The sequence below is a fragment of the Haemaphysalis longicornis genome, unplaced genomic scaffold (genome assembly GCF_048455015.1).
Source record: "Haemaphysalis longicornis isolate Haplotype H1 unplaced genomic scaffold, Haemaphysalis longicornis Haplotype H1 scaffold_324, whole genome shotgun sequence".
NCBI classification, from domain to species: Eukaryota; Metazoa; Arthropoda; class Arachnida; order Ixodida; family Ixodidae; genus Haemaphysalis; species Haemaphysalis longicornis.
In genome coordinates, this window is record NW_027526344.1 from 75,351 (window position 1) to 96,796 (window position 21,446).

The 21,446-nt window shown below is 49.0% G+C and overlaps 1 protein-coding gene across 1 annotated transcript in view; it reads left to right on the forward strand.

Annotated features, from left to right (window-relative positions):
• Positions 1-21,446, forward strand: part of LOC144177841 (uncharacterized) — a 43,349-nt gene that overhangs the window by 5,846 nt on the left and 16,057 nt on the right. The window contains exons 2-9 of the mRNA XM_077705425.1: positions 3,449-3,727; positions 3,860-4,118; positions 4,290-4,423; positions 8,012-8,094; positions 8,531-8,692; positions 10,086-10,148; positions 10,903-11,024; positions 18,074-18,195. Coding sequence (XP_077561551.1) covers positions 3,449-3,727; positions 3,860-4,118; positions 4,290-4,423; positions 8,012-8,094; positions 8,531-8,692; positions 10,086-10,148; positions 10,903-11,024; positions 18,074-18,195 — 1,224 coding nt within the window. The remainder of the gene's footprint in view (positions 1-3,448; positions 3,728-3,859; positions 4,119-4,289; positions 4,424-8,011; positions 8,095-8,530; positions 8,693-10,085; positions 10,149-10,902; positions 11,025-18,073; positions 18,196-21,446) is intronic.

Below are 21,446 nucleotides of genomic sequence, written 5' to 3' on the forward strand. Positions count from 1 at the left end.
CTATACGAGTGAGCTTCCTTCATTTTTTCCAAGTGATAATCATTGGACATCACCTTGGAGGAGCGTACGCTATGACGCGTCTTTCTCGTTCCGTGCAAGTGTTGCCACTATTACGGCGAACACTGGAGTTTTTTTGTTGTTGTTGTTGTTTTTTTGCCCAGTCTTGGCCGATTTCCCTCAGTGGGTATGCTTGGCTTGACAAACGTGCGTCTGCAGGACGCTGGGCGGTCGCCGCGAAGATCGCGCTCACGTGCGCCAGCATTTTCTTAGTGTTTTCAACTGCGGACACCATAGACTAAACGATTTGTTCAACAGCTTTGCTATGAAAAAAAAACACAGAACAGGCGTCACAACCGCATGATGGATGATAAGGCCGAAAAAAAGAGCGAAATTTTTCCCCTTTAGAGAAATAACGGCCAACCATCCGCACCTCACAATTGTGAAGAGTGGGCAAGGAGCAGCCATTCTAACCATTTCCTTAATAAGAAACCTCAATGTAACGTATGGCTCGTCGCTTACGGTTCATGTTCTGTCGCTATTCGTGTTTTGCTGCGCTGTTTTTTTTTTTTTTTTTTACGGCTCAGTTCCAATGAGTCGACTATTGTGTTACGACATTTTTTTTGTGCCGTTTCTTTTTTTTTTCATTTTGCTGGCTTGAATCAGATAGGCATGATAAATCAAGTGTAAACCTTCCCTCGGCGGAACGTCAGTCCAAACAGCCGAGCAAGCCAACAGCCCATGCTTCCCCCTGTAGCATTGAGAACTGACAGACAAAGAAATTGTCGCACGGGAAAACAGGTACAGATTGAGTAGCGGAGTTATTTGGGCGCCAAGCTGTATTTTATTAATTGTGTTAAAGATCTTCCACAACTGCTCCTAAAATCACAAAAGAAACGAGGATACGCAGCCACCAAGCGGCATTGCAGGCATGCTTTCTTCTTGCTGTTCTTATGCCATTTATTTTTTCAATAGGACGCACACGGTAGCCTCAACAGTGAGTAAGACGCGGGCTGAAGAAAATGGGCGAGCCTGGCCACCCTTTACAGCCTTGCTTCCTGGTTTTTGCGTTCAGGGCAGCCAGCCTGAATTGGACAACTACCTGCACGCGTCGTGGTCGTGTATGCAAGAAAGAAGCATTGTCGATAAATATTTTATATCGACCAACCCTAGTGACACATTTAAGCTACCTGTTCTCCCCTGTGTTCACCTTATTCGAAAACGAGATAAAGCATTCGCTTGTAAAATTTACTTTTCTTTCCATGTGGCAAGGTGGACCCCCTGTTGAACTCCGAAGAGGCCTTCCTGCTGCACGGCGGCCACCTAGCAGCCTGGTCCCATAAGTAGAGGAGGTGTGCAGATACTGGGAGAGCTCGGAGAGGGGAACAAGAGTTTGGGACCCTGGATGGAGGGCACGCCCACCAAGGACATCGCGACGCATGTTATTTATTAAAGATTTATCTCTCTATTCACCACTAGTGTTACAGCTTTCTAAACAGAAATGAGTAGCTTTATAAAAAGCAATTAGGTCCGCGAGCGAATTCAAGCTGCCAATGGCTTTTTTGCAACTCACGCTGGTCGCATTTTCCAGCTGTGCTAGGAACCCAGCGGCAAAAGGTTGGGATAAAGGCTATAGCGAAATCACATTTCACCTTTCGCTCAGAACTCGTGTCTTATTTAGTAACTTCACACCAGCATCCAAACTGGGCATTTCTTAATTACCATTACACGTATTAAGCCCCCTACCGAGCCCAGGATATTAGTGTATGAAGAGCGACACCATTATTTACTTGGTGTACAGTAGTCACTGCACTTTAGGAAAGGCATCGCAATGCCTGCATCGTACCCCATTCTGCAAAAAAACCCTCCACGTTGACGTCGTGGGCGTTGTCGTTGTCGTTGTTGTTATTGTTCTTGTTGTCGTACTCGTCCGGTCACGAAAATGGCCTCTGCTGAAAATAGCTAAAACATCCGTGCATTATTCCATGTTTACCAGAGTAGCAGCCCGATAGGTTACCACGGAGAGAGAGAGAGAGAGTGATAGAGAACTACACCTGATAGAGAACTACACCTTATTTGCGATCAAAATGTGGTAAGGAAGGATAGGTGTGGCAGCCTTCAGCAGACCTTCCTTGATTGATTGATTGTGGGGTTTAACGCGCCGACGCAACGCAGGCGATGAGGCGCGCCGTAGTGGAGGGCTCCGGATTAATTTTGACCACCTGGGGATCTTTATCGTGCGCCGAAATCTCGTACACACGGGCGTTTTTGCTTTTCGCCTCCATCAGAAAAGCGGCCGCCGCAGCCGGGAATCGAACCCGCGACAGACCTTCCTTCCCCCTCCCCTAACCACTACAACTACCTCTCTTGCTCCGACCTGAACACCATGTACCATCCGGTCTGGGAATGCCCTACGAGCGAAACCCCATCCCTAAAGGAGGGCTTAGGTGCACCAGTGATTTTTGCCCGAATTTACTTGCCTAACTGCTATTATCGACCAAGCTTCTTTTTACTTCTGCAGGAGCTGCAGCAGAATTCCACGTGAATTCAGCCCGCAAGCTCCGCCAAAGCTAGAAAGTCGCCGGAAGTGTATCTCTCGTATTTTACGTTTTTCACACAGGAGACTGTCACATGAGAACAAATGCGTGGTCTCTTTTTATTCGTTTCATTCAACGACTGTTTATATGGTGCATTTTATTGTGGTAATGTTGCTTTGTGAAAACTGACAAAGAATATTTTAGCTTTAAATGTCTCACAAATGCTCGCGCTCATAAGGCCAGTTTCAAGCCAACCATATTAAATAAATAGCCCTACTTGTCTAGGCCTCACAATACAAAAGCGCCTCCGCAACGCAGCAAACACAGACTGTGTTAAAACACCATAAACATTCCTACCCTACGCTAATTGACTCTGGCCTCTTCCCCACCCCTCAAACCAGCTGTTAGTTCTTGCACTCCGAAGACGATGTGCAACAACTGATTCCGTGAGTGTCAGGCGTGACGCATGCAACGTGCTTAAAATATGTTATCTTGTGAACACAGTAGCCCACTTTGATATGTTCAAATGGCCACCAAGGTAGGTGCGTGCCATTATTACTGAGGACGTCATCATCATCATAATCATCACAACGCTGGTATTGTACGAGCATCAGCATTATAATTTTCAATAATAAGTCGTTTGGAAGCAAGAGCACGCGTCACGAACGCGCTTGCAATCTGCGAAGAAACTGAAGAACATTGAACGCTCGGTGGCCGCAGAGTTGGCCATTGCCGTTGTTTCAGGGTATTCCTCACGTACTTTTTGGGCCCGAGGGCGATTTAGTCTTGACCACAGCAAAATGGTCCGTGCCGTTGTCGCGGCGCTGCTCCTTCTGGGTCTTTCAGATCTTAATTTCGCCGTCACGGTGGCTTCCCGGCCAGCTTCCCCATTTTTTCCTTCACGGCATCCGCAGCCAGTACCGAACGTCTCCGGCCACGACGCATATCGCCTGCAGCAGGAGATGGGTGAGCTGAACGAACAAGGGAAGCAGAAGGGACCCGCGCGCAAGCCGCCCTTTCTCACTGGCATTGACGTCCCGCCGACCGAACTAGTCTCTCCTCAGCCGGACAACAAAAGCGTCCCGGGTGATCAAATTACCTCGGAATACGCCTCCAGGGACAACGGCCGAGCTTCTGGTGGACTCTTGGCAAACTTTGTTCAGCTATGCCTCCAGTTTGTCTCCCGTAACCAGGTTTGTAAACCTATCTTCTAGCATGTTTACCTGTATACTTCTTATTCTTCCCATTGTTCGGCCGGTAGACTAGGCCTTGTTGGCTCATTTTCTCAGTTTGGAATCGTCAGCGATGCTCTCGTCTGCCTTCAGGTGGTCCTCTACGTCGTCTTACCGCTCGCGCTGGTGGGAATGGCAGTGCTGTTGACGACCATTTACGGCGGCCGGCGCAGTACCAGCAGCACCAGCAGCTCCACCGTGGACGGGCGTCGACGGCGGTCCGACGGGTCGTTCCCGGTGCTTGACAAGCAGCCGTTGCTGACCGTGAGCTCGTCCGTTAGCGAGGACGACTGCCCGAATCACGGCGACAACGAAGAGGCCGAACATGGCATGCTGGGAGGCCGGGCAATAGGTGAGCGCGCTCAGCCTCTTTCAATAGGCATGCAGGGTCGGCCTGCAAGACAGTGTCTACGAGTGGGCTGTTAGCGTCTCGTAGGCCTTGAAGACTCCTCGGGTATTGCCTCCGCAGAGTGTTTTAATCCTGTTAGTCATTTTATAAGTCTTATTGACCCCTCCGGCCTAGGGGACCACCATGGTGGCCCTCTTTTGCCCGCCAGCTGTGCCCGGCCCGCCTGTGACCGCCGCAGCCGCTTGTGCCCGGGCGACCAGTGTGCGCTGAGAGTCTTCCTCCGAGCGGCCCAGGGCCTCCTTCCGCTGGTCAGGGAAGGTTAAGATGGATTGGGGGGTCAGGGGGACAGGACCACATGTGGCGTTTTACTATGGATTTAGCGCCACAGTGTGGGCAAAGGTGAGCGGGGTAGACAGATGGGTGGATATGATTTAGGCCTCGGTTGGGAAGCTATTCAGTTTGGAGGAGGCACCACAGCCGTTTCTCCGGGGGGGTTAGGGATGGGTGAGCCGTGGGTATCGTGTTGTGGGAGAGGCGGTGGGAGTCAGTAACATCAAGATAAGTGGTGAGGGAGTCCCTGGCGGGTTAACCTCCTTGACGGGAAGTGGTCTCGCCAGGCGCACGGGGACCGCCAAGTGCTCGTTCCGCCTTATGAGCCTACTTCACGCCGTCTAGTCCCACGTGTGCCGGTAACCTGAGGAGCTGGGTTAGGGTTGTGGAGGTGTTAATTTTGAAGAATTTGGCGGGATAGTGTGGAGATAGTGTGGCTAGCAAAACTTGTAATGGACGTTTTTGAATCGAATAATGTTATATCACGGGAAGGCCGGTGTGCGAGAGTCAGGGCTATGGCCACCTCTTCCGCAACATGGGGTGTTCTGGTGGGAATTGTGATTGTCGTGAGAGGAGTGATAGTCGGTGAGGAGACGACGGCTGTTGTTAACAGTGAAGGGAGGTTTATGCCGTTGTACTGCAGCGCCTACTTTAAAGTGGCTTAACGGAGGGGGCTGGATGGGAATGGAGTGGAGACGAGGGCGCGAGCTCGAGCAGCTCGTCTGGCATATATGATAAGTAGGGTTCATTACGGGGGAGTGGACGAGTCGTTATGTAGTCTCAGTAATGAGGTGGAATGCAACCCGTTGGAGTTGATGAAGAAGGAGTACGTGTTTGTGCCTCCTTCAGTAAGAGCTCGCCAAATGAGTGCTTAGCAAGGCCCTGTTTCTGGCCCGTACGGTGCCCTTCAGTCAATTCGGCCAGGGTGGTTGCGCCGTTGCTCCATTGTTTGGCAGCGGAACTGTAAGGACGCAAGCCTTGGGCAGTCCTACGCCTTACGGATGAGTCCGTCTAGTTTGGTGACCTCCGTGGAAGAGAGGGATAGATATTGGAGGGAGTAGGTAATGCGGCTCAGTAGAAATGTCTGGATGAATCGGAAGGGGTCCTTCTAATTCGGGCCGTGGCCCCTAGCAGTTACGCGCCTCAGGAGGCTTATGACCGTTTTACATGGGAGGAAAGGGTGTGTAGGACCGCTGGGCTTCGGCCATTGGATTGGATGACTTGACCAAATATTTTTATGCGATTCACAGTTTGGATGGGAGCATTGTCAAGAAGTAAATACAGATTAGGTGCTGTTTTAGGGGTGGTGGCATGTGTTGATAGCTAGAGGAGTTTAGATTTTGATGGCGAGCATGTTAAACCAGCTTCTTTGGCTGCCTGTTGTACCGCTGAGGCTCCTGCTTGAACTGTTGCTTCTATATCGGCGTCGCTGCTACCAGTTACCCAAAGGGCGATATCTTCAGCGTACATACTGTAGCATAGCCGAGGAATATTGTCGACGATATGGGAGAAGTTGTATACGTCGAAATTAAAAAGCCAGAGGAAGAGGAGTGAACCTTGGGGAATGCCTATGGATGGGAGTCGGTAGGTGGGAAACTGGAGGCCGCTGAATTGGTAGCGTGCAGCGCGATTTGAGAAGAATGACTTTACGTTATTGTATGCTAATTCACCAGGAGCTATGCGGGCAATGCCTCGAAGTATGGTTTGATGAGTTGCCTGATGAAATATTTTTGTAAGTCTAGGGCCAAGATGGCCGAGTAGTCGTGTTTAGGGGTTGCTGGAGGTGATCACTGTACTATGCAGGTGTACGTCATTAACCGCAAAGCTGGTGCACGTAATCATGCGCTATACAAAAAAACACTGCCTGTATGCGAGATATTTGTGCCGTATACGGTGGCCCTCCACTACTATTCCATGTGTCACAAGAGCTTTGGTCAGCGAAACAGCGAACTTAAATATGGTTGGTTTGTAATGCAACCACAACAGCACTTTTACTCCTGCTACTACCTCTACCGCTGGAACAGAGCTACTGCAACTAATATAACCGCTACTATATTACCCCTAATGTGGTTGTCACCGCATACCCCAACTACACAGTAGTAGTAGTAGTAAAATTTTTTGGAGCAAAAGGGAAAGGGAAAAGGGTGGTGGTGAAGCGTCCCTAGTGCAGGATGCCTCTCGACCGAGTCGACTCAATGGCCCGAGAAACCAAGGCCCTCTGGCGGGCTGGGGCCGGGCTGGTCAGCTCAGTCTCCCACTTCTCCGGGGTGGGGAAGGGGGGTGGGTTAGGGGGGTGGGTTAGGGGGGTGGGTTAGGGGAGTGGGGACAGGAGTATACGAGGTGGAATGTGGTGAGTGGGGTGTCGCAGTGTTGGCATTGACGGGGGTAGATAGTGGGTGCGATCTGGAGGAGGATGACGTGATTGTAAAAGGTACCGGTCTGAAGGCGACGATAGATTATGGCTTGCTGGTTGGTTAAGGAGTGGTGGGGAGGGGGGTAGTCCCGGCGAGTAAGGGTATAGTGGGACAGAAGGCATTGTACGTATTATCAATAGGAATTTGGAGGAGGTCGTGGTCGTTCGTGCGGGGTGATGGGATCACCTGACCATCGGTGGAGAGTGCCCGGAAGTGCAGAGCTCGGGCGGCGGCGTGGGCCGCTTCATTCCCCGGAAGGCCGGAGTGTCCGGGAGTCCAGACAATCGTAATGGTGGTCTCGTCAGGTAGACGCTGGAGGAGTGGAATGGCCTGGGGTGGGGCTAGACCTGCCTGGTAGAGGCGGCATGCCTGCTGTGAGTCGGAGACTACAGTGATGTGCGGATGCTTGGCGTGGGTGGTGGCTGCGAAGGCGATTGCCAGAGCTTCTGCCGTCTGTATTTTGTTGGTGTGCGTGGTGGCAGCCGTGGAGATTCAAACAAAAATCTTATACCATTCTGCTGCTGTAGGGCCTAGTAGTATACTTCTACTGCTACTTTTGGTGTAATTAACTTTCCCTCGCATGCTTGTCTTTCAGAGTCAGCCCAAGCCGTACGGAAAAAACAAGGCGTCAAACGGGTAAGAAGGCCCACGACCATTTTTCTGGCATCAGTGGATTGCAAGGAACACTTGCCGTGTTATTTACCGCAATTAAAATTACCGTCCGCGTGGCACAATCTACGCGTTTACCACAGTGTGGGTTTTCTTACTGTTTTAATTATTTTAAATCGTTAACAAAACTGAGGAGGCACTGCGTTCTAGACTATGGTGAAATTGGGCGGCCGAGGAGAGCTTGTAATTTGGGTAGCTTTTGAGGCTGAAACTAACCCTTAAGTAAGCATAACATTAAATGGCCCATGCGCGTCAACCACTCTCTCGTGCTAATCTCGAATTCACCACGTGACACGGCAGTCCATTAATTTTTCGCGTAGATACATGTTAACAAGCTTTGGAGATTCCCTTTCGAAATCAACGACAACACGCCATTAGGCGGACCTCATAGTGGTGATAATGGTGGCAGTGGTCACTAGATCCAACGAAGTCAATACGATTTTTAGTATCTTTAATGTTGGTTGATGTCGCATCATTCCGCAGCCCGTCGCAGTGTTCCCGAAACGCCTTCTGGACCTGTGCAACCAAGAGACACCGCTAACCTTCAGCGCCTTCTTGCCCATTGGGTAAGTATACTGCTTCGGCTTGGATCATAGTGAATACTTCCAGTGGTATGAAGCGGTGCGCGTACGTTGTGCCCGTACGTGTGCGCACACGCATTCGTTTAAGGTAGCAAAGCTCCCACTTCGCACTGTCTCCTGTTCGCGCATTTTACTCCCCTTCGTCATCGAACAGCATGTCCGATTTACGTTGCACGTTTTACTACATTTATAAACCTTTCATATTCGCCAAAGTTCGACGAAGACAGAAGTTTCCTAGAAACAGGAGTGATGATGACGATGAACGTAACACTGAAACACTTTTCAGTAGTTGCCAGAACGCTTAACAGAGGCGATTACTTATTTGGGCTATAAGAATTAAACGCTGGCTCAAAAACCGTCGCGAGTGCGTGCCCAAAAATGATTTTCATTCTCGTCTGACTGCTTCGGTTACCGCGTGCAGGAGCCAGGACCGGTCCAAGTGGCTGGCCCACGGCCGCCACAGCGAGCTTTTCCAGGTGGTGGCGCCTTTCAAGCGCAACGTCCTCAAGGTAATGCCCATCGTCGCCGGAGACTTCTCCAAGGGACGCCTCGAGACCATCACCGCCGCCATTGAGTGCTACCTGTGAGTCCCCTTTAACTTAAACAGCTCCGTTTAAGGGGCCCCCTTCGTCTCCTGTCGTCGTCGTCGTAGTCGTTGTAATTGTCGTTCGTCTCATGTAGTCACGGTACTAAAACACCGGAAAACTCGTTTACGCCTCGCGCTAGAACGTAACGCGTGCTAAAAAGCACCGGGACATTGCGCCTCTCGCTGGAGCGTTTCGTAACGCGTATTAATGAAACAGCGGGACACTCGTTTACGCCTGGCGCTAGAGAGCTTCGCGCTTTAATGACAAGATACTTTTACAGCAAAGCTTTATACCTGTACCCCCAACGGACTCATCTCCGTTGGCAAACACGCCAAGGCGCCAAGAATACGCTTATAAGCCGCATCCTTCGCCTCTCACCAGGTTTCACGTTAGTAGAGATGGCCCGGGTTTTTCCCTTCGGCGATACGCCTGTGCTGAGTATGTGTTCATGTTTGTGTTCAATGCATTTTACAGTCATGGCAGCAGGCAGGTAATAAGATTTTGCTCCAAGTGGTATAGCATAGCGCAGCATGTTGATCCTGCCGGACATGAGCTCGTACTTCTGGCTGGACGGTGCGGGACTAAATACTGAACAAAGGCAGGGCACAATAGGCCTCAGCCTCTGGATACGGAAAGGTAACTTTCTCATGCTAACAGTGCAAAATACGAAGCAAAAAAAAAGGGACAACAAGCAAGTTTTCTGTACTGGGTAGGTTTTCCGCGCTGTTAATATCCAGGGTTTGAAGTAAGCGGGAAGATAGCACGTCCCCAAGCGCCCCAAACGGTACCAATACGAAGCCTACAATGCATGTTATAGCCCCTATCCTTGACACCATTCTTCAGGGTATCTGTTGCCCCACTATATCCGCACCCTCCCTTTCTCAGAGGGTTCCCGCAGGATCTGCCCCTGGCTGCAAGAGCTTGGCAGCAAGCATAAGAACACCATTGGCCTTCAGAATATAACCTGCAACAGAGCCCGCAACCAACAAGTCGTACACTATGGCGGCATTACACTTAAAGATTTGTTTTCAGCATTGACTTGCCTTGCTGCTTCCGCATCTCCCGGATTTTCATAAATTTTCCCCACAAATTATGCATACACTTATAATAAAGTACAATTATTATTGACAGGAAGCGCTGCAATAGGCTATCTGCCTGTTGACTGTGTTTTGTTTCCTTGATGCCGTCATAAGTGTTATTTTGTGGAGCATCATTTAAAGGCAACCTCCTTCGATGACGATTGGGCGCAGACATGAACAGCGGGCGTCCTCTCTGTAACACCAATGCTGCACAAGCATTTAGCGTAAGACAAACCATTTAAGCGCTGTAAGTTAAGTTCCGTTTAAGAACAGATGATAATGGCGGCACCTTCTTCTTCGTTACTTTCAGCAAACTTAGCCCGCTGCTGTACGGAATGCGCTACAGGGCTCCCAATTTCATCGAGGTTCAAAGGTTGGTACTTTCCTTTATCAGTCCCAGATAACCATTGTCAAATTATTTGAAGGAAAAACTTAGAAGCGTTGTTTAACATGGGCTCTATTCTTCGTGCTTGCAAATCATTGCCACTTCGAGCATTAAGAAACTCCTCAATACTATTCGCAACTTATTCGAAAACCCGAAATGCTTTCGGAACGGTGTTAGCGAGCGCATCCACTACTCGGAATAGGAAGCCACAAAGTTTCATAGCCAAATATTCCTGCATTGCGCAGATAACTTGGAAACTTATTCTAAAGATCTTTATTTTCCTTTCGGTCTGAGCCTTCTTTGCGCGTTTGAGTGACGTCACTCCAACAATATTGCGGCTATTGGCCGCCTTCCTTGTGACTGCAGGCGCAATGACCGCGTTCGCTCGCCACTTTAAAGAGTTTGATAAACCTTGCTGTTGGGCAAGTTGGCTCGGGATTGTTTGTAAAATAGCACAGAAACACACACAAGACGAATATACAGGACGAACGCTTTAAAGAACATGGCAATAAAGGCAAGGTAGAAACTGAAAGTCGTATTGGCTGCGATTAGCAAATCACGCTGTGCCGCTCTGTACTGGCGACAATTAGATTACGCAGCTCTTTCAAGCACGAAGGAAAGGGGGAAGCGTTTATCCCAAGTGTAGCAGGGTTCATTTACAGCTTAAAAATGACAGCATATATTTGCGTACCGCTCATTTTCGCGTCCTGTACTGTACTGACGCATAATGTGCTCGCCGCAGGATCTCGTGCGTATTCGACTGGTTCCCGGAGTGGCTGCTGGGCCGACACCGCAGACCCCGTGGTTCCAGCGAGCCCCTGGCCGAGAGTCTGGCGTCCGAGATCTCCGGTAAAGGCCCGACACGTTATATGATCGATGCATTCCGCCGAAGTGAGAAAAACTCATAAAGCCCACCGCAGAATACTTCCTGGCGGCACGCCGTTGCTCCGCCGTGTACAATAGGTTTTAAATGCAGAGCATTTCAGTAACTCACGATGTCACCCGCGTTGACGTCCGTAGTCGTAGTCCGCACCCCTCCCCCTACACTATATAAAAAAAATACTATCCGGCGCCTGGTTTCGATCCCTCGACCCTGCGGGCGGAACGCAATGTACATGGTGCTCTACCCACTGCGCCACAAAGCCGACACAGAATGGGAGGCTACGAACGCGCCTTATATCCTTTGACTCATTCACACTATATAAAAAATAATACTTACCGGCGCCTGGTTTCGATCCCTCGACCCTGCGGGCGGAACGCGAGGTACATGGTGCTCTACCCACTGCGCCACAAAGCCGACACAGAATGGGAGGCTACGAACGCGCCTTACATCCTTGACTCATTCAAACTACGTCAAGAAGCTGCTGATACAACGCATTCACTACCACCAACTCCCCAAACACTAAACGTTAACGCAATACACCCACCCCCTATGCGACGCATTTACTCGAGTCCCTCTCGCGGGGAGATGGGCCCAATTTTTTAGTTAACCCTGCCGCTAACGGCGTTCTGAGTAAAAAGAAATTCCCTCGTGCGTCCTTGTTGTAGCGGACGGTCTTCTGAGTAAACTATGCTACTCTAGCGTTGTGCTGCTGAGCCCAAGGACTCTGGTTCGATCCCGGCCGTGGTCGCTGCTTTTCTGGTGGAGCTGGAGAGTGAACACGTCCGTGTGTCGACATTTCGGCGCCCGTTAAAGATCCTGAAATTGTCAAGATTGATACGCGGCTTTCCACTACGGTGCGCCTCAGAGCCCAGGTGTAGCTTCGGTGCGTTAAACCCCGAAATCGAAAGCAAACTTCGCTGTTTTATTTTTTCGGTTTCTGTACAATCCACGCGGAGGTCTGTAAAACACAGTAACCGCCAGCCGCTAACACTTTGCATGCGCGGAAATTTTTGTAACGAGAAAGAAGCGCAGATGTGTACGTAGCTCTTGCCGTGAAGAGATCGTCAACCCTGCATTGCATTACGTTGGTATCACCAGGAAAACCGGTGTCGGGAAATGTATCATGATTTGATTCTTCCCGCTGCGCTGCTTCCAACCTCCCATGTTGTACTCTGTATTTGCGCTGTATTTACCTATAGCCTTTGTAGAAAAGGTGTTGTAAATGGTCCGCCTATGCTTCTCCAAAGCTCAGCCGTGTTCCGTGATGTCTCTACTGGTGGTAGCATAACTTGAGACCACCCAAGCTGCTGTAGCAACTGCCCCTACGCTTAGTCGCAGTTAGATTTCTCAGCGCTGTTAGCGCAGACATGCCGCTAAGCTCTCGGTTGCATTCAAGCCAGGCAACTTTGCTTGCACCACTCTGACAATCAGCCGGGTGCTATCACCGTTTTCTCCCGCCATTTTACTACGTATTTTTATCTCTGAGCTTAATTTGTTGCAAAGAACGAAGGTTGAGAGCTAGGTCGAGAAATGAAGCAACATATCGCTTCACCAGGCCGGAAGAAGGGGGGTTTTTGTTTTTGTTTTTTTTTTTCAGTCATCAGAAATACCTTCGCCGTTAACTTGGACATTAATTCTGTCGATTTCCTGAAAGTTCATTGCTGTTTTTTCCGCCGTTGTCGTTATTGTTGTCGTTGTCGTTGGTGGTGGTGTTGTGCGAGGTTTCTACGCCTCCGTCAGCGTCGTCAGATTTTGAAGCCAATCCTACCCCAGCCTCCGTGTGCCGACAGTCACTTTTCCTATGGCCTTCACGGACTCATCATTTCTTCAACTCAGCTACTACCACCTGTCTTTTCTCCCCTCTTCCCAAAATGACAACATGCAAGCCAGCAACAAACTGCATTGGTATCGAAGGCCCAATGGTCCCGGTCTGGACGGCGCATCTGGCTCATGTCTCACGGACTGTACCGAACGAACGCTGGCCGTGCGCTGAGTACGTGTGGGTGCCGGAGGTGGAACCAGCCATTGTTCCCGTGATATTATGTGGGAAATATGTGGTAATAGGGTGGGTGGGTTCTGAAACATCAGGAAAGGTGGGGTATTCTCTGTACTTGGTGCCCGGCAGGTGGGGTGCCAGCAATTTTTTGTGGATGTGGAAGAATAAGTCTTGCTTGTTTGCCAGATTCTTCCATCTCTACAAAAGACATTCTTTTGCAGACAGTCCTTAGAGGAGGGACGATTATTCGAAGAATGCGGACAATATTGGGAGGGTGCTAGTAGATGGTCCGGTCTTATGGGCGTTCTTCCGGTCTCTTGTTTGTTTGGTTAAATGTCCTTGGTGTGCGTGCCGAACAGACGGCCGGCCATAACGTGGCATGGTCCCGGGGAGCTTTCCAGGGTAAAGCTGCGGGCTGGTCTCTTTTTTCTCCACGCCACAGCCTGGGTGGCGGAAACTTTGCTGAAAGATTATGGCGGCCGTGTCCGGTTTCAGTGTACTTTCAAAGGGCGCGCTTCGAGCCGGGGAATGCGAGATTTTGCCTACGCTGTTTGGCCGCATGTTCAACAGCTTTGCGATGACGTGCTCGTCTAAATTGTCGATCGTCAGCATTCTTAAAAGTTTCGGAATTGTAGTCCTCGGCCCGTGTGTTTGCAACGGCTGTTCTGCCGTATGTAACTTGGTGTATATCGCCAGCCGAGTATAGTACGTATTGTACTCTGTCTTGTGTGGGTCGCGTACTCGCCTTTCGTGGGATAGGGTACGGAGTTATGGAGGAAAGAAAAGCTTTGAAGAGGCCCTGACATCACCTCTGCTGAAGCCGGAAATGCCATTTTGGCAGGAAGCCTCTTTTTGCTTGTGTTTTGCGCGCAACGCTACCTGCCCCGCCATCGCTCGCTCCACTATCACCTGCTTCTTCTCCGCCTGACAACCATTGGCTACCGGCAGGGCGTTGCTGTGACGTAGGGCATCAGGGAGCCGGCCTTCGGCGCCGTTTCTAGGGCACCCGAAGAGCGTGACCCTCAATCAGCGTGAAAAAACCTTGTGACTTTCTCCACACTTCTCCCAATGCGCCGATAAAGCGGGATTCACACGACGGAGAAACCCTCTCTTTCTGGCCCGCGGGACCCGCTCACGTGACTGGTTTTAGGATCCGCCCCTCGGTGGGGATAGCCCGCGGAAGCTCCGGGCAAGAAAATGCCTTCGCATGTTTTCGCTCGACAGCGGTGGCCATCGGCCTGTCCCTCGGCGCTGTCGTCTGCTAGTCACTCCGCGTAGCTGCGCCGGATGCGCCGCCAGGCCGGATAATCCGGTCACGTGCTGTTGACGTCACATATCCGTCCGCCTCCGCGCGCCTGTTCCTCCTTCGTGTGAACCCCGCTTAACCGACGGTGCCTCTCCTAAGCTTTTCTTTCCTCCATGGGGTTGTTGTCGGGGCGAGTATTCATAGCGTTTGTCCGCTATGGAATTTTCGGTGGCGCTCTTCCATAGGAAGGGGGGGGGTGCTGGAAAATTGTATGGATCTGTACCAAGTGCCCGTAAAATTGTTCCTCGTGGGCTTGAGGCCGAAAAGCATTGTATGGGACCTTCCTTGCACATTTACATGCGCTCTGCAATAGCGTTGAAAGTTCAAGTGCTGCGAAGGCGTTCGCTGGACGGGAATCAAGGTACTCCAAGAGCGAGTCTGTATACTTTGCAAATGGTGGCTTCAAGCTGACCAAGTTGTGCGTAGATGTCGGTGCAAGATACGAGATTCATAGAAGTGTTAAAGAACTGGCAAACATTTTGTTCCTCGAGTCCCCTTGTGTGATTTGTGACTCATTGATATTTATTTTTATTCAAATATTCATTCATTTGCGATTAGTGCTGGCTCACAGTTCGAGATATTCCAGGAGTGGCTATCATAAGCAACGAATACAGACTAAAGTAGCAGAACACGTGCGTAGGTAGTTCCGTCAAATAATTATTGGTATGCAGTTTTCCAAACAGAACATCTAGTTATTCCATAATTTTACTGTGAAAAGGAAAGCACGGCAACAAGATCAATCTAAAAATGACCGCGCTCAGATTGGCCTGGCCGCGACAACGGTAGTGTAAGCCATCTCTTTTTGCCAAAAGCTGGAACAATACTCTTAGAGTCCCGTTGCAATCGACCGTTTCATTCCGCTGTTGTGCATCTAAACTTTGATGAGTTCGTAATTGGTGCTGCGTGTTCTCTTCGGGGAGGCGTTTTATCTAGCTCGTAATTTCGTGGAGGATTAGGTAAGGTCTATCTGGCTTCAATGTCGTTGAAGAATGCCTCCGATTTACCAGGGTTCTCTCGTGTGGTCCCTAATACTACAATATTATCCCCGTATATAGAGCGCTTGAGACCACAGACCTCATTCTGGTGTTTTTATAAATTGAGCAGAACCGATTACTGTTATTAGGGAGATTGTGGAACCAGTGGAACCTTGGGGTAGATTCCCCGGCCCAGACAGTTTGTTTGTTTTGACCGTCGTTTTAGATGAGACTGCATCTCATTCACTCGCCTTGTCCATGCAGCGTCGTCGGCGTCGTTGTCGTCCGCCCGTCCCCCATTCTCCTCGAGCTGCGCTCTCCGCCGCTCACCCCCTCTCCTCTCCGATGCCCAGGCTCTCGCGAAGGGCATTGGATTGGATTCGAATGGATTGGCTTGGCTTGGATTGGATTGGATTTGGATTAAAGTGGATTGTGTTGCGTCATAGCCGCGGCAGACACACTGGCGCCGGCGCATGTGCAGTACTCTCTCTTCCGCGGTCTCCTCTCCTTCGGGCGCGCAGCGCATATAACCGATGTGCCGCTTTCCGGCGGCCTTTCGGTCGACGGTTTCTCTCCGCTTGCGCTTGAACCCCCCTCAGCGTCGCATCACACCAGGGTTCCCGCGAGGGGAGGTGGGCGTAATTTTTAGATGCGACTGCATCTCATTCACTCGCCTTGTCCCTCCATACGGCGTTGTTGTTCGTCCACACCCCTCCCCCTACACTATAAAAAAAATAATAGATAGCGGCGCCCGGTTTCGATCCCACGACCCTGTGGGCGGAACGCGAGATACATGGTGCTCTTCCCACTGCGCCACAAAACCGAGAAAGGATCAAATGCTACGAACGCGCCTTATATCCTTGACTCATTCAAACTACGTCAAAATGTCAAAATGCTACTGATACAACGCATGATGGGGCAATGATTAACACTTGCAATAAAAGAAAAGAAGCTCCCACTTACAGCAACAATGATGGAGTAAAGGTCGTCGCGACAGCGAAGCCCCAAGCATACCACTTAGAGAGATTGACCAAGATTGGCCAATAAAACATAATATTAAATAATTATAAAACATAATAATCATACGCGTTCCCGACACGTTTCATGCGATTTCAGAATCAATCCAACGGAAACACCAAGTGAACCCCACGATGCGTCGCATCTACACAAGGTTCCCCTCGCGGTGAGGTCGGCGCAATTTTTTTACGGAAGCCGACAAGTTTGCGGAAAGATTAAGGCCATCACACAAGAAAATGGGGATGACAGCAAGATTAACACAGGAGGATGGCGTGGATTAGCTATTGTTGTATTCATAACATGCTTTATTAATGTAGGGAACATGATGCGACCGACAGGAAAGGCAGGGAGGAGTAGCCATGAAGGCCGTAGAAAGACAACCACAGTCAGCAGAGCCATGATTGGCTAGGGTTGGTTTTAAAATCTGACACTGCCAATCTGTCCTCTCCAATGTTCTTATACCATGAGTCCGTGCTGCCATGTGGAAGTGATTGACGAGTCGCATTCCATGCTTGTAATAAACGACGATGGAATGGTTTTCTTACTGCGGTGATCAGTGAGTTAGGATCCACTACCTCGACTTATCTGAAAAGTGGCACCAGTGCAAGTGGTCACGTGGCCGCCTGTGTGACTACTTTGTTAAATACGAACGATATCGATGTAATAGATGGTAACAAAGCTCAAAGCATGAGCACAGATTTCATTTACCCACCCGTTAGCCCCTCTAACTATCCAACTACAAATGGAAGCCGAAGAACCCCAACTCTTCTTGATCCGGACCCCTCACGGGGACACAGACAACTTCGGAGGATTATAAAGGCATGCGAATTCTCGTCCGTGTTTAGCCAATTCCTTTCTCGGCTTGACTGCCAGACACACCGAAGACTTCCCGAAATGCCATGCGGTGTCCGTTTCTGCGATTGTATTGTTTTATTGTTTTGTTATAGCGTGGCCTGTCTGAAGGAATCCCCCGAATACACACCTCCGTTCTGGGGCTGCCAAATCGAAGATGCACCGTGTTGTTTTTACACTTATGGCGAGGGAGAAAAATCCTTTCTCTGTGGCGTGTGTGACAGACTTGATGCAAGATTGCCGGTGTCCTACTGGTAATTGTGTAGTTGGCATGTTGACCTTTTGGTCCACGAGGTGCGCTGAAGTTACCCGGCCGGAGCTTGTCGGAGTTCCTTACCTTGTCTTGGAAAAGAAAAGAACCACTGTATCGCGCATAGTAATTTTCATTTATCTCAACGGGGTGCTCGAATAGTTGATTTCGTCGTTAATCACACGCGGTAACTCGCAGTGCCTCAAGGGGTTGGTCATCTCCCATACACTCGAATTAGAACGATAGGAATCCGATCTACCGCATACTTGTCGGAACAAATGACTCAAAGCACATTGCTCTAAGAGCTTATTATTTATTTCAGTTAGCCTTTTTTTTTATGTATGCGACAGTTTTTACAGTTTTTATTGTGTAAGTGTATGAAAACACATTTTACTCGAATAAATTGTCCGAATCACGAACGTCTGAAATAAAAAAAAGGATACGAATCATAACCATTTCGTGATGCTTAATTGCACTCTTGTATAGTTTTCATTGGCTGCTGTGCGAAAAAAAAATCTCTTCGTAGTGCACGTTCTCCCTCATCACATCTCTCGTTTGCCACCTTTCCTCCTCGCATGTATGCATGTTTTTGCACCCCCTGCGTTTCTAGCATTTGCATGTACTTCTACTGACAGCATGCGCAGAGGACCCACTGATTGACAACTGGTTCTTTCCAGGCACAAACCAGTGCTGCCTGACTCGGCACTTCGCCGTCTTCGAGCTGTGCTACGCTGGAAAGCCGCTGTCCCGAATAATGGTGAGTCGCTTGCAGACGGTGTTTACGCGGCCTGCGTAACCACGTACGTCCGTGGGACGTCCGAAATACAGCCGAACATCCAAGGCCCAGTTTGGACGGCCACTGTACGTCCATGTATGGACGTACATTTTCGGACGTACAGTGGACATCCAGAAACGGATGTACAAGTCCGAATGACATCCGCCAACGGCCGTAAAAAGTTACTATAAGCATCAAATAATGGCGTAAATTGGATATAAAAGCAAAAACGGAAAAGCTACTGTGCTTTTCAATTACAAGGATTTTGTGCAGCAACACCCTGGCATGTAGGTTGCAAGTTTCATCTGCATATTAGTAATATTGAGCCTATTTTTTAAATTTTTTTGAAGTTCTTCACCAACTTCAACGACGATCTCTTTGGGGGAGGATATACATGAATTGAGAACCGTTAACGAAACGTGTGAAGCAAGTTCACTGTGTTCATGTATGCCGTCTGCGCGGTAGTGCGCTAGCCTTGCGCTGTGTACTGTACTATTCGTTGTAAGAATGTTAGGTTGTCGTTATGTTATTCTGGAAATTTTAACTGAACATCCAAAATACAGCCTATTTCGGACGTCCGACTGGACGTACGGAAATGTTAAAACCGGACGTCCAACGGATGTAATGGTACGTCCATCGGCCCTGAAACGGACGTCATACGGACGTCCGCTATTCGCCCCGAGCGCGAACACAGTCGGCCCCTGGCGGCGGCGGGACGAACCGCTCCTAGTGTGGATGGCGCTCTCGCGTCGTCTGCTTTTTCACGTTGCGTGCGGCGCAAGACGCGTGCTGCACACGACAAAACAACCAATATGTGTGCTCGTTTGGCAGTAAGCAATGACATAATTTATCTCTGCTGGCGCATTTCCTCTAGAAACGTAATAATCAGCGGCCGTTGCGGGTTAATGCGCTGGTTTAATTACGCGAAACATCTTCGCCCTGGTCGCCCTGGTCACCGCCTGAGCGTGAAACGTGTTATAAACATTGCTTCCACACATTGCACTGTTCTTATTGTTGAGTACAGTCGTCTGCCGTTTCGGGAACATCGAAGGGTACTTTTTGAAGGTGGCGAGGTGATTATTTAAAGGATAAAAGTTTAGTACGCGAAACGACTAAGAAGCGACAAGACCTGTGCATACGCATGCAAATTCCACACCCTTGTAAAATTGCGCTGTGTCCTTATAGAAAGAAGAAACAAACAAAAACATTTACACTGCACACGACCCGTGCGCTATCGCCCATACATTACCGGACACGTATTAAACACCCGCAAGCGCCGTGTGATCGTGTCCTTCCCGTACCTTTTCTAAAATAATTACCATTTTTGGACAGTCGTTGTTTATACTGAGGAGGAGGAATAAACATTTATTCAACTGTATCGAGTTGCTAATTTTACGTATTATTTAAAATACATTTCTATGGATGCGCAAGAGTATTTAGGGGGGATTTTTCGGTGAAATTAAGCAGTTGTGAGTTTGCGTCTGTCATGTGGCATTTCGTGTGTCATTTTCATATATATCATTTTCAAATCAGACATGAATCACCTTGTCCAGAAACGTGTCTCACGTTTGCCTAATGCCTAATATGGTCACGTCTTAACATCTTAAGGTGGACCTAAGTTTAAAGAAAGTGGAGAAAACGCGTAATATAATGCACGTTGTTGCCCACATGTGTGAGGGGTGTGTGCCATGACTCACTGTTTTTTTTTTTAATTTTTTTCTCACAATGCTCGCTTTCAATATAATTTTGAAAAAGGCGAGCCAATATTCCTGGACAATCTCGGACCAAAGGGGGGTTAATCAGTTTTGAAAATACGTGTTAAAGTACTACTTTTTCACCGTTACAGAACACGACGCCTAGTGTAGTTTCGATTGTGAGTAATACTGATAACCATAGTTTGGCTTTTAGCGTTAAATGCGTTCTCTTCTCGCTGCTCTTGCAACGTTGGCAGGACCCCCCCCCCCTTCTTGAAAAAACAAAAAAACAAAATGCACAGAATTTCATTTTTTAACCAATCCTCAAGAATTAAATGCCAAAACAAAGGCGCGATATTCAGTTTACAAAACAAAGTAGTTACCGGGAACCCATTGAGCTGATTCGCAACGAGAAATAAAAAGGAAATGTTTTACTACATCAGCAACAGTGCAACAGTGCAACTTCATTTATTGCCATCTCTATAGGGTTCGTAAGCGACCTTATACTCAAGAATGCAAACACATCTCGCTGTTGCAGGCACATGTTAGATTTTAAAAGGAACGCAAATGGCCAAAAGAGCACCGTAACAGAAAATTTGTGCTCACTGTGAGGTCCCAGAAGCTTGGTTTGCACACTGTAAACCTGCTTGTCACTTTGCGGAAACCTAGCTAAACATGAGATGTTGATTGTACTGCGTGCGTTGACAATTCAATTCGCAAGTTCAGTTGCGACGAAAGCCGTAAATAAGTGATCCGAAACCGTTATTCATCAAACTTTCCTTCAGAGTCGCTAAAATTTCATTTAAAAGACCCCTTAGAACGGTTACATTTATATATCTGCGCTGATCAAAATTCAGTAATTTTATGTTGCCTTTCGAACGCACAAAAAATATCGTAAGCTCTTAGAAAGAATTTCGGGGCAGTTAAGTAGTGTTACCATTTCACGGCATCCCACAAATGCAAGAATGCGTCATGCTACCAGTGAAAGCGATTGAGATTACCGTTGTAAACTGAATTTCAGAGATCGAGGCTTCCTGATTTGTTCCTATTTATGCTTTTATTGAAGGCTCAAAGCCATAGTCTGGAAAGATCGAGCTTGCTACGAGCCACGGCGTACAAGTTCATTGTCACAATTACGGCCATTCTGAGATTCCCGATGAGTCGTCGCTTTTTTTGGAGTAGTAATGAAAACTGACTGCCGCTTCCATGCTATACATTGAACGTTGAGGAACCGAACTACAGCATACCACTCTTGTTTGCACCTTTCGTGCGCACATACGGCGGGAAAAAGGCACGAAGCGCGCCCACAGTGCGCATTCTTACGGGCCACTCAGCGGAGCATCTGCACTAGCAGCGCGACGCTGTCGCCACCTACATGTCGAGCTCGCGGCGAATAGAGCCGGAATGGACGTACGGCGGACGGCCGACGGACGTCCGGTGGTTGCTTAGGTTGTTACTCGAACGTCACCGTCCTACCTTTCATTTATCGCGAGGGTCGGCAACCTTTTTAGGCCGAGGGCCTAAATGCGTGAGGCCGAC